Raw genomic sequence first — 12,235 nt, forward strand, 5'->3', positions numbered from 1 at the left:
TCACAGAAACACCCTGTGATTGAACAGCAACTTATCATCTAAGCCAGTTACTTGTTACAGACTTCACTGGTTAACTGCAATCATATAGACTAAGTATATTTTCCTCTCTACTTATTACAAATGTGCATCTGATTTGAGACAAAAGAAAAATCACTGCTTTGAGAGAAGGAGAGATTACTGTGGAGATGGACCATGTTTGTGTTATGAAGTTATGAATGCTGTAATCCTATGCTCACTTCACATGTAGTTCACCTTGTTATGTAAAGTGATTGTATTTTTAGTCTACAAGCTGCTGTACAGCCTGTTCTTACTATAATCTCACAGATGTGTGATTTAACTACCAAGGAACCTAGAAAGAGGTTTCTACAATTGCTCTGATAAACATCATCTTTGTATTTCTTCACTCCTCAGAGTTGTAGACACTGGTGAACTTCCAATAGGCCAAGCCAAATTTCTCAGGAGTCATTTACTGTATTTACAAGTATCTACATTTTTTAAATGCACAGTCAATTTGTTAGCCATGAGACTTACATTTAAATTTAACAGAAGAATAAATGATGTTTTCCATTTTATATATATATACACACAAATGAATATATATTAAGTGCATTTATTTATATATATATGCACAACTCAAAAATAAATGCAATTTACATATGTATTTGTTTAGATTTGAAAAACTTTATGGCTGCTTATATAATTAAAAAAACCTTTCTGCATAGCTGGCCTCAAATTTTTAAGGGATTTTATTCTTTTGTTTTCTTCCATCAGCTAGGGAAAATACATAGCTTCAATTAACATCAAATGGAACTAAGGCTACCCAGGCATGATACTTGTTCCAAACTAAGCACCTAAAAATGGAAACAGATGACATCAGTAAAGATCTGAAGATACTGACTTTTGGTTAAAATATTCGTGAAGACATTCATAGTTCAAAGGTTCTATGATCTTACCAAAACTTTAATGGAGGCAGCTTTTTAACCGACTGCATTAAGGGAAACGCTCCATTTTCTATCGATGACTCACTACTGATTGCTTCCGATATGTAGGTGTCCTTTGCAGAACAGTCCGCTACATCTAAGCTTAATACTCTGGAATGACCTTTTAGTCATTTCATTTGTATGACGGGAATCAGCAATTCCATTTTCGATCCCCAAGGCTTTTCTGGGGCAATTGCTATGCTGCCCACTCATATTACTTTCTCATTTCTATTTGCCATCATTATAAAGCATTTGGAGAACACAATCCACACTTGCATCACAAAATACTTGCTTTTTTTTAATTACTGAATTTAAAATGTTTAGTCACGCTTAAAAAAAAGCAAGAAGAATAACTAATTCTGCACTATTACCTTAACATGTACTTTTGTCCATAAAGCAAGATTTCACTCCTGCTGTTCTACAGACATGGAACAGTCACAGTGACTACTGACAACATATAAATCCTCCAAACCCCATTCTCATTCACTGTTGCCTCCAGATGTTGAACTTCATCCTGACAGACCCATAAGCATCTCTTGTAACACTGAGAGACAGAGAGGTAATTTTTGCTTCAGCTCATGATTGAAGAGGGAGAAAGGAGGAAAAATAGTCATTTTCATACAATGCTCAGTTAAATAATTACAGCATTCTAGAAAGGTAAGATATGACACATGTAACAACATTGCATTACCTCTAGTTGAAGCATCTGACCCACTTAACTCATTTGGCTTCACAAAAGTATTATAGCAACATCGCATAGGATTGCACTCAGAGCAAGGGAATTCTCCCCACAAAATGAAAGGCTATCTTTGCAGTTACTCAGTTTTCATGCCTGTATTTTGACACTTGCACCACAAAATTTAAGACAACTAGGTATCAACTACTTGTGGTGTATGAAAATTAATTTCCTTCCCACTGAAGGGCATCAAATACCTACATTAAAGAACCATGAGTTCATTAGTTACAATCTTCAATAATAACTATATAGCATGATAATAATTACTAAATATTAAGGATTCTTAAAAAAATCTTCATTACAAATTTAAATTTATTCCTGATATTTAGCCTGATGATGCTTCTTGTTTAAGCTAATGCAGCTTCTATATTTATACTTTTACTACAAAATGAAAAGTAGAAACTTTCCAGGAGGCCAACCTATAACAGCTTTACTGTATATCACAAAAAGGTCTGCCAAATTTATCCATCATTTTCAGTGATCTAGCACGAGTTTAAGACTCTCTGAAGTCTTCAAGCCCAATGTGCCAATTTGAGGGAAAACAAACAACAAAGAAGCCCAACAAACAAACAAACCCCCATCAACCACACAACACCAAGCAAGCAAGCCACATAAGAATGGTATAACCAATTTGGTCAAAATCCTACTAAAATAAGTTAACTTTTCCTGGACATCAATTTGCACACAAACTTGCTCTGCTCCTTCTGTAGCACAGCCCACAGCAGCAATAAATAGCGTAAAGAACAAGCGTAGCTAAAGCTCAGTAGCAGCATTTGACATATGGCAGGAGAGCATGGGAAAGGTATCTGACAACCCATAGAGTAAACCCAAAATTAAATGCACAATCGAACTGCAGGCTCTTGATAAACTTATAGTAAAAAGCTACTCAGTCGCTTTAACTGCTCAGACTTTGAAAACTGGGAACAAAGCAACTAATTTAAGTGGTATTCTGGACTCTTCTCAGTAGTTACTACACAACTTCAAAGCGTAGAAAGATAAATTGTCTATACTTGGAACCAAGGGTAATAACAGACTACTGAAGACAGTAAAGGGTCAGAAGTTTAACATCAGCTGTTCTGCAACAACTCCAAGCAGTTCCCTATCCTTTGACAGTCTGCACAGCTACAATATCATTTTCTCCTCCTTAATTGCAAGATGAACTTCCAGATGATGAATTTACTTGTGGGAATAACTCACAGCCAAGTTACCACTGAGCAACCTGCAGTCAGAAACAAACACCCTACACTTCATCATGTGTCAAACCCCTACATGTCTCAGACTTCGCAAGTTACCTGGTTTTAGGAGACCATATGGGCACCAAGTGCCAGTACCTCACCATTTCTTAACAAGTATTTTCACTCACAGCCACTGACACCTTTTCTGAGACACTTTCTATCCCAACCCGCTCGGCTTTCTCTTTGTGTTGGTACAAACCAGAAAACACATTTTTGTTCAGTAATTAAACATTTGAACACAGGTGCTCTTACTTGTTGTTTTGGGAGACAACTGTTCACCAACAGAAGACAATGGTTTTTGACACGCACAACAGTTTACTTGGTCAGGTCCTGATTTGGTGCAGAAACATTATGACATCACTAAAATCCATATAAATGGCGAAATTAGTTTCAGTCCAACTATTACCTCATTAATAGGAACAGATCCCAATCTCTCAATCTGAAAAGAAAAAGACCTAGTGCATTAAGAAAAGGTTAACTTCAAAAATATATTTTCTCAGAGCACTTTTACAAAAGTAAACTAGAAGACTGAAGAAACCAAAACAAAGCAAAGCACAAAAACTACAAACCACTGAGAATGACAACAGCTTATTTTTCCAAAGGTGGTTTTGGGTATCTAAGTCATCCCCCTCCCACTCCAGCCACGTCCAGCAGTCACCAACCCAAGCTACTGGCTCATCTGGCCATACAATTTTGCCATAGGACGTAATAAAATAGTTCAGAAATATACTGAATTACCCAGAAACCACTCTGTTTACTCTGATCAATAAAACACTGTTATCTCTCTTACAATAGGCCATACTGTTTATACAAACAAAGTTGGCTTTCATGCATCAACCATCTATTTATTTAGCAAGATCAGCTATCACTGTAAATCAATTTCTTTGCAAATGAGAAACACAGCTGCTGGTAAACCTACTTTAAACTCTTTCCTGCATCCAATATTTGGACATGTAGCAGAGCAGATGACAGTGATACCAAAAAGAAAAGTCATTAGCACCACATCTAGTGGCCCACTGAAACAGTGTGCCTGTCTCAGCTTTCACAAGCATTTTTAAGGAAAAGATATCATTTAGTGTTTACTTAATTGTCCTATATTTTAAATACAAAGTTGCAAGTTAAAAATTATGACAAGAAAACCTTACAATTGCTATTCAAATTGGGTACTATAAGGAGGATATAGAAGACAGGCAAATAAAACGTAACTCAAGGAATTTGTACTACAGGTTGATTATTACGTGAGCAATCTTCAAGGAAAAAAACACACAGCAAAAATGAATGTTGTTTATCAGCTCTGCAAAAAGCATTAAAAACAGAACTACTCCCTGATGAATCCTAAAGTTTTATAACTTTTTTGTCCTAGAACAGTCATGCAGAGAGGGCTCACAAAGGTGAATTCACCCAACGCTGTCATCTCAAGGGCCTGCACCTCCTTCATGACCCTGTGATGAGTCAGGAGGCCAGTACTAAATGTTCAGACAGTAAAACACCCTGCAAAATATCAACTTCAAAAACCCCAGCTGAATAGACAGCAACACCAATGGCAGCTGCAATCCAATTTGGTTACAAAATCTAATGGAGATTTAGACTGGAATTAAGTGGCTTCAAAACAGACTCTGTGTCTGGCTGTGTCTGGCTGCAGAAGAACCTCTCTTCCCCAATTCAAGCACCAGGATGACTTCTTGGAGTTGGGCACAGGGAAGCGCAAGCCCACACACAGAGCATTAAGCCCTGCTTATTATTTATTTTATTCCTTCATCTTTTCATCTGGTATTTTACATTTGAAACTCAGCAAGTCAGATCCATCTCAAACATCAATCTGCAGCACTCAATTTCAAGCGTGGCCGTAAGAACGAAGGTGCATGTGAGGGAAGTTACAGGCTTGGATGCACATGATGCATTTCGTACCATCTGCTGCCAAATGCAGTAAAGCGTGGTGAGCGCTGCTCTTACCTGTCCCAGGTGAGGCTGTGCATGCCCCAAGATGCAGGACACAAGAGCTTCTGAATGGTTTACAAGCAGGCAAGAAGTCTCAGGTCAGCTAGTGACTAGAGGGATGACACATGGTTTTAAACAACTACCTGAATATATATGCACTATAAAAAGAAGGCTGTTAGTGTTATTTCTTTGTTGTGTTTTTGGTTTGGTTCTTCTAATGTTCACATTCGATAGCCTAAGCAGTGAAGAACTACAGTGCATTTTCACAGAAAGTCTCATTGAATCACAGAAAAGCTTCCTGAAGTCCCAAGTCAAAAAGCTTAAACATTTAAGATGAGGCAGAAAAAATCCTGATGGCCTTCAAGTTTATTTGAAAGACGGATTACCGAGTGTTATGTAAGGCACAAATCTCAGAACTATTCCCCATTGTATTTACAAATATTATCAAATTTTACAAGATCATGAATTTTCATATAAAGTGACATTTTCAAAAAAGCTTCTCTTGCTTTAATCCTCCTCCTTTCTTGTGTTAGGATTAAGTGCTGAAATGGCAGGCTGTTAAATAAGCACACTGAAATGTCAACTGTGAGGCATTTAACTCCATGTATTTACAAATTAACGTTTCACAGTTGCTTGAAATTTTGACATTATAGTTTAGTACCTTCAGGCAACTCATTTCAGATGGTGCTGGATTTGATTTATATGAATGTAAAATGAGCAATAATATGTTATGGTACTGGAATACCTTTAAGTTTTCCTTAATCCCTGATAAAGGAAATTTAGTTTTATGAAAGGCTGAGGAATATTGCATTGTTTTTATAAACAGGTATCAACCAGCCTGCCTAGAACACTTTCAAAATTACCATTAAATTAACCTCTAAAAGGCCATAGCCATCAAGACAACCTCACCAAAGTAAGTGGAGATCACAGCCTATATATATATGTATATGCACACACATGCACAAATTCAGAGCGTAATACTGAACGACGGTGTCACTGGTCCCCCCCTCCAGTTACTCCAGTGCTGACCACAATGTTCTGAATGAACTGGAGAATCAATGTCAAGCAGAATTCCTAAAAGAGTGGTGGGATGCTTATCTTAATTCTTTCTACTGTTAGGTTACTCCACAGCATATCTTTGTGCTCCTGAGACAACCACTACAAAAGTAAAGTCCTGTGGGGTATTAGATGTGGAATTTTAGATGGAAATTTTTCCTTTGCAGAATATGAAATGCAATTTCTGTACTGCTAAAGTTAGCATTTATAGAAAGGGTTTAAAAAATAAAATCCACACCAAACAAACAACACTTACTACCTTCAGGAATATAAAACTGTGGCTACTCCTACAGTACCACCTTAGACAACATATTACTTGAAACCTGAATTTAAAGGCGTTTTCTTAGATAAGCTAACTTGATTATTTCAAGATCAGTAATAATTCTCTCGTGCTCCTGAACTTGTATTAAAAAAAACCCCACAAAACAAAAATAATCTACACCCCCCCAAACAAAAACCAACCAAACACAACCCCATACACACATATAAAAAACCCAAACCCAGACTTAGAAGAAAACTTGGAATGGATACATTTTGTTTTGCAGTTGAGCACCTCTCCCCCATTACTTTACATTCATACAACTGTTAAAGAACAGAAACCATTCACAGTTCACACATGCTTCCTGGGTATTAGGAGGTAAGAATCTATTTGCAATAGTTTCTACAAATTGTAGAAAACTAATTCACCTGTCAAAGAGAATCAGTACCTAAAGAATGGTTGCCTAAAGGGAATCAGTACCTAAAGAAATGAATACCAAGACAGAGCAGTTCATATGAACCAAGGTCCTCATTCCTGTACAACTACAGCCCCAATTCATTCCCTACCCTTCTGGAACCAGTGCCAGCACTCACCCCACTCAGAACAGCTGAGCATCCCCAGGTCATTGCACAGGTACTTACACCTGCAAAGCTGCCTCAAGTCTCCATTACTAATACCCCAAGGCCATTTCCGTGTCCATTCTTGTGCTACTTTCAAGGAAGTCAGACTATATTTTCACAGAGCAACTTCAGTTTCTGATGAAAAATTACATTATTCTTTCAGAACACTGAACGCGAAGCGCTGGCACAGCTAAAGTCAGCAGCAAGCGTAACAAGGCCAAGGGGGCGCCCTAAACAAACGTGCTCCAAGGGAAAACAGAACAACTCCTTGCAGTTGTAGAAATCCATCTGGTTTTGCCAACTGGCAGTTCTGTGGACATAACCATCCACATTTACGACACAGCCTCCATTAAATAGCTACAAACATATATCTAATTATTTAGACATAACTAATTATTTAGCCATAGAACACCTATCTAGTAATCCAATGCTGCTAATGCTCTCTAATTACTACATCCTATCCATAAGTAATTAAGTTTTACATAGCAATGCAGTGATTAATGTTAATTAGTAGTACATGCTGCTGGAATTAAGACATTTAAGCATGTTTACATGTGTCACATGGGAATGTGCCACATCACGACTCTGAAGCTTTATTGGTGTTTCAGATTGATTTGATAAACAGCTTAGAAGCCTGAGACACCTTGTATTAAAACAGACACTTCAATAATGCCCCAGATATGTTCAATAACACAGCATCTTTTTTCAAAGCCAATTTGACACCTACTAATATTCCATAAATAATGAGATCAGATTAAAGTCTCGCCAAAATTCATTATGAAGTATTAAACCCGTCTAATCTTTTATCACTACTACTAACATAATAAAAAGAATGAAAATGCCAGGAAATACAGAAAGTTATGAGAATTTTCCTCAGGAGTGTTGCAGAACACAGTATGAATCAGAGGATCTATTCTCGTGCCTGTATGAGACTCTTACAAATTAGACACTCTTAAACCAGAACAAAGGTATCTACTTTTTATTTCAGCTTAGTCTATCATCTCTCCTCTGTAGTTTCTGAAGCTGTTATTCATTCTAACAACTTCATCTCAATTATTGCACACATGGGCATTAAAAGATATCAGATACTGAGCATTGCAATCAGCTGCCTTGTGGTTAACATTGTGTTAGAGTTAAAAATCATGATTAATGATAGAAGTAAACATTTTGCTTGGAAAAATATCACAATGTCTTTTCTTTATAGCTTCCTATTTGGCTATTCACACAGTTACCATTTCTCAGAAAAATAACTAGGCTCCAATATTAAGTATGTTAGCAACACTTCTTTTGCAAGGGTCTTTGGTGATATTCTTGCCATGCAGCAAGATCTCCTAATATTTTGTAACTTAACTTGCATATTTAACCTGATTTCCTGAGGAAGAGACTTCCATGATTTCACTACATCTGCTGAATGTAAGTTGAGAAGCAAAAAGTAGTTTTGCAAGCTGCTCATTTTCACTTTCTGCATTTAACCATACCAAGACTTTCAAAAGCAGAATGTTAAAATTATGTTACCTGTCTAGTGGCCTAAAGTTCAATGGGGTTTAGCACAGTCAGCTCATCACAGCTAGAGATGCAGCAGCTCAGATGCAGGAGCCTCTGCTCCCTGGCAGGCGGCATTTGAACAGCCCTTACTGAAGGACTGCAACACACACGCATAGAAAACCCTTCCGTACATTGCAGGCCTGATTTCCAAAAGCTCAAGAAATTTTTAAAACCTGCCACTTCGTTTTGGATGCTGAAACAGAAGATAAATTCTGGATAGTCTCACCCTGAGTACTTCTCCGTAGTTTTAAAAAGGAGCTATTCCACCCTCCATCAGTTCAGTCCTGCTGCCATCTGCTGTCCCAAACACCCTGGTGCTGCGCTGCCTGCAGAGTGGTTTTTCTTTCCAGAGTGTAAAAGAACATATTCCAGTATCGCTATTCAAATTTATGTAAAAAATAAGCGCAAATTGGTTTGACCAGAGAACGGTAAGGGTAAATCAGCACACTGCCACCTCCATTGCTAAAGTGTCGGCCCTGCAGATCCATGTATGGTTTCATCCATGGCTTATCCCAACAAGAGGGTTATTCACATGAGCAAGTATGAGCAGGATCGGGTCTGGATTCTGAAACTGTGTGTGGGTTTTGGTTATTATTAGTAGGAAAGGGCTATGGCTATGAACTGGCCTGACTACTAAGGCTGAATTGCATCTATGTTATTCTTATGTGATCATGCAAAGAAGCTTAAACCTTTAGATTAAAACAAACTAGTAAAGTTAAAGAAAATTTAAAACTGCTCCATAAATTAAACAAGAAGGTCTGAAAATAAATTACTCCTGCCTAGTTCCAGAGTTAAGTGAACTCAGTAATTCCTCTCAGGACCACCGGAACACTTTAAGCCATCACCTTTCGTGGCTCCAGCAGCTTCACCTGGCTGGAGCTGCTGCCATTGCACCCCTTTCTCCTTCCCAGTGGCACCGGAGCCACCAGACAAAGCCAACTGGGGGAGCTGGCCTGGAGAACTGGTAACCACACACCCACCATGGGCTGCATTAGGAGCAGGGCAAGAGGCCAAAGCAGGGACAGCTCGAGAACAGAGTCCTGAGCTGCCAATACAGCAGCTAAAACAACAAAAAGAGGCTGTCTTTTGCTCAGCCATACACCCTTTCAGGCAAAACATAATATACAGTAAGCTGAAAACAAGTATCATAGCATTTGTCACAAGAGGTATTTAAAACAATGCAAAGTGGAATTTAATTGCAGAAACTGAATGAAATGGTGGAATTCTGGATTCTTGCTGCTCCAGTGGAAAAACGACACTGGTCTCCAAATACAACTCAGTCAGATATATAATAACAAAGGTACAGGGCTTAAGCTACCTGATGTGAGACAGCAGAGAGTAAAATACAGGACATTGACTTTTGTTCCAGTGATTTCTTTGCATGAAACCAGTTGTTAAAGTGTTTTTCAAGTTTCTAGGTGGTTTTTTTTCTTCAATAGGCACATTACTTATTGCTCAGCATAAGCCCAATTCAATTTGATGACTAACACAATAACACTAACATGAAACTGAAAGGCTCCTTCATACATTGCACCTCTGAAGAAAAAAGCTAACTCATCCTCCCCACATACACACACACAAAGAGGCCATTTGTGGGCTGTATGCTGCTAAACTCATGTTATCAAGTACAACAATTAGTAAAAGACTAACTCACAGTACCACCAGCACTACTACTTTCTATCTTTGCAGACATCTGTAAAAGTATTTTCCTTTAGCAGACAGGATAGGATTCATACACTCTGAAAAATATTGAAGATCCATGGGGGTTTGATTCTTTTCTGTTTGTTTTTGTGTGGTTTTTGTTGTATTTTTCTTCCCTGCTATACCACCCATTTGATTGTCTAGTAGGAGCGTATCTTAGGAAAATGGATTAAAAGCATAAGATATTGCAACATGCAAAGATTATACCCTTTTTTACCGTTTTAATTGAACTTCTTGATTTTTCTTCCCAAACATTACTGCTCAGCTCCATTGTGCAATGGACATTTGCTTCTCTTTCGTAGGATCCAAATATAAGTAACCTGAAATAGAAAAGTCTATAGTAAGAATTGTAATACTATTACATATATCCCAGATATCATATTAAACTCACTCTATTATTATGAATGCGTACAAACAGAGAAGTCCACACCAAAAGAGATTCCACAGGCACAGCTCTACATCAAAGGAAAGACACTGCCACCCTCTAGTGGAAGAACTCCAAAAATATCAAATATAACTTAAAATTTTTTTAAAAGCAAAAACAGTCACAAGAGTCTTCCACTCGAATTCTAAACTTCATAATATACTGCAGCATTTCTTGGTTCAAGAGTGTTACTGTAGATCAAAGTCACAGTTTACTAATGCTTATATTGCTATTTCACTAAATTGGAAACTTCTTTTATCTGTAACTTTTTTGTAACATTCATAACAAATGAAAGAAGCATTCTTCATTCACAATACCCTATTACAGAAGGCTATAAAGCTTTTCAGGCAGATAACAGTACTATAAAAGAAGAAATAAAACACAAACCAAACCAATAACCTTTAGGCTATAAAACAGAAATAAAGTTGTATACAGCTTATCCCACAGTAGCTGGACACAGATAAATATTTTGGAATAAGAACTTCAAATAAATCTTCTCTTTCAAAAGAGGCAGTAGATTTTAATTCCCTCTCCAAACTTTCCACACACATTTCAGCCAAAGTGCCTCATTTGTGATTGTGAAGTGTTACACAACCCTTTAGATGATCCAGACAAAAGCTGTCAGAAGAACATGTCAATTTTCTCTGTTCATCTTGGTGTTGTTAAATAATGTTTCTAGGCTAAATATTTATGATCAAAAAGTGCCTAGCCTTCCAGATGCGGAAATAAGTAGTAGACATACTCTGAAGATTAAGTAAAGCTATTGAAACCAACTTTCACCAACAATTAGAATTGTTAAAATCAAGCCGATCCCAAGGGAAAACACCTCTCTGGCTATGCCAGCTCTCCAGCCTGCATTGCAGCAAGGAGAGGTAAAGATAGATTTGTTTTCTATGCCTCTCTAGAAAGATTTTGTCTAGCTGGCTTTTAGCTGAGTACATGAACGCATGGGGGAGATGCTGGGGGAAGATCCCATTTGGGTTGGTACCCAGCACACCTGATGTGCAAAGTACCACTTGGTTTTGGCTCAGTTGGTGGCCATGTCCTGCAAGGCCTCGTGCTCCAGGGAAACTCCACAACCAGCAGCTGCCAACCCCATCTCCAGCTTGACCTTCAGCGCTCGTTTGTCCAGACACTATTGATCGGATTACTATAAGCAGAAATCCAGCCTCAGAACCAACTTTGTACTTTGTCTGGACAAGACTAAGTTGGTTCAAGGTTTCTTGAACAGACAAACTCAAGCCACCTTTGCTTATTTTTAAGGCATCCCCAGCAACCCTCTGTGGCTTATCCATTCTGCTTTTCGGTAGCTGCTTTTGAGTAACACAATTTTTCCTCTGTCTGCCACAATCCATCACATATGGGTATCAGCCAGGTCATTAAAGCTTTTCCACAGCTGGTCGCTGGTTGCATACATTACATTTCATCTTATGGTCACCTAACTTCACAAAACACATGCAGGCAAGGGACTTGTGAACAATTATCCTCAAAGTAGATGCGGCAGTAGAAATTCTCCCCCTAGCTTTGCAAAGGAGAGAGACCCGAAATGGGACACGGAAGGGGAGAAAAAAAGGCAGACGACGAAGCTGATAGACCAAAGACACTTACTCAAAGCATTCAGAGAGATAGAAAAAGACAGACACACTCTGCAGGGAATTTTTCCAGGAGCAGTTACTGTTCCTCTAAAATATCAGCACAAGTTATTTGGCTGCTTTGTACCGATGGCAGCTAAGACAGAACA

The 12,235-nt window shown here is 38.2% G+C and overlaps 1 protein-coding gene across 1 annotated transcript in view; it reads right to left on the minus strand.

Annotated features, from left to right (window-relative positions):
• PDZD8 (PDZ domain containing 8) overlaps positions 1-12,235 on the minus strand; it is a 58,681-nt gene that overhangs the window by 23,675 nt on the left and 22,771 nt on the right. The window contains exon 3 of the mRNA XM_065843150.2: positions 10,288-10,390. Within this exon, the coding sequence (XP_065699222.1) occupies positions 10,288-10,390 (103 nt within the window). The remainder of the gene's footprint in view (positions 1-10,287; positions 10,391-12,235) is intronic.

The sequence above is a fragment of the Patagioenas fasciata genome, chromosome 8, assembly GCF_037038585.1.
Source record: "Patagioenas fasciata isolate bPatFas1 chromosome 8, bPatFas1.hap1, whole genome shotgun sequence".
Taxonomy (NCBI): domain Eukaryota; kingdom Metazoa; phylum Chordata; class Aves; order Columbiformes; family Columbidae; genus Patagioenas; species Patagioenas fasciata.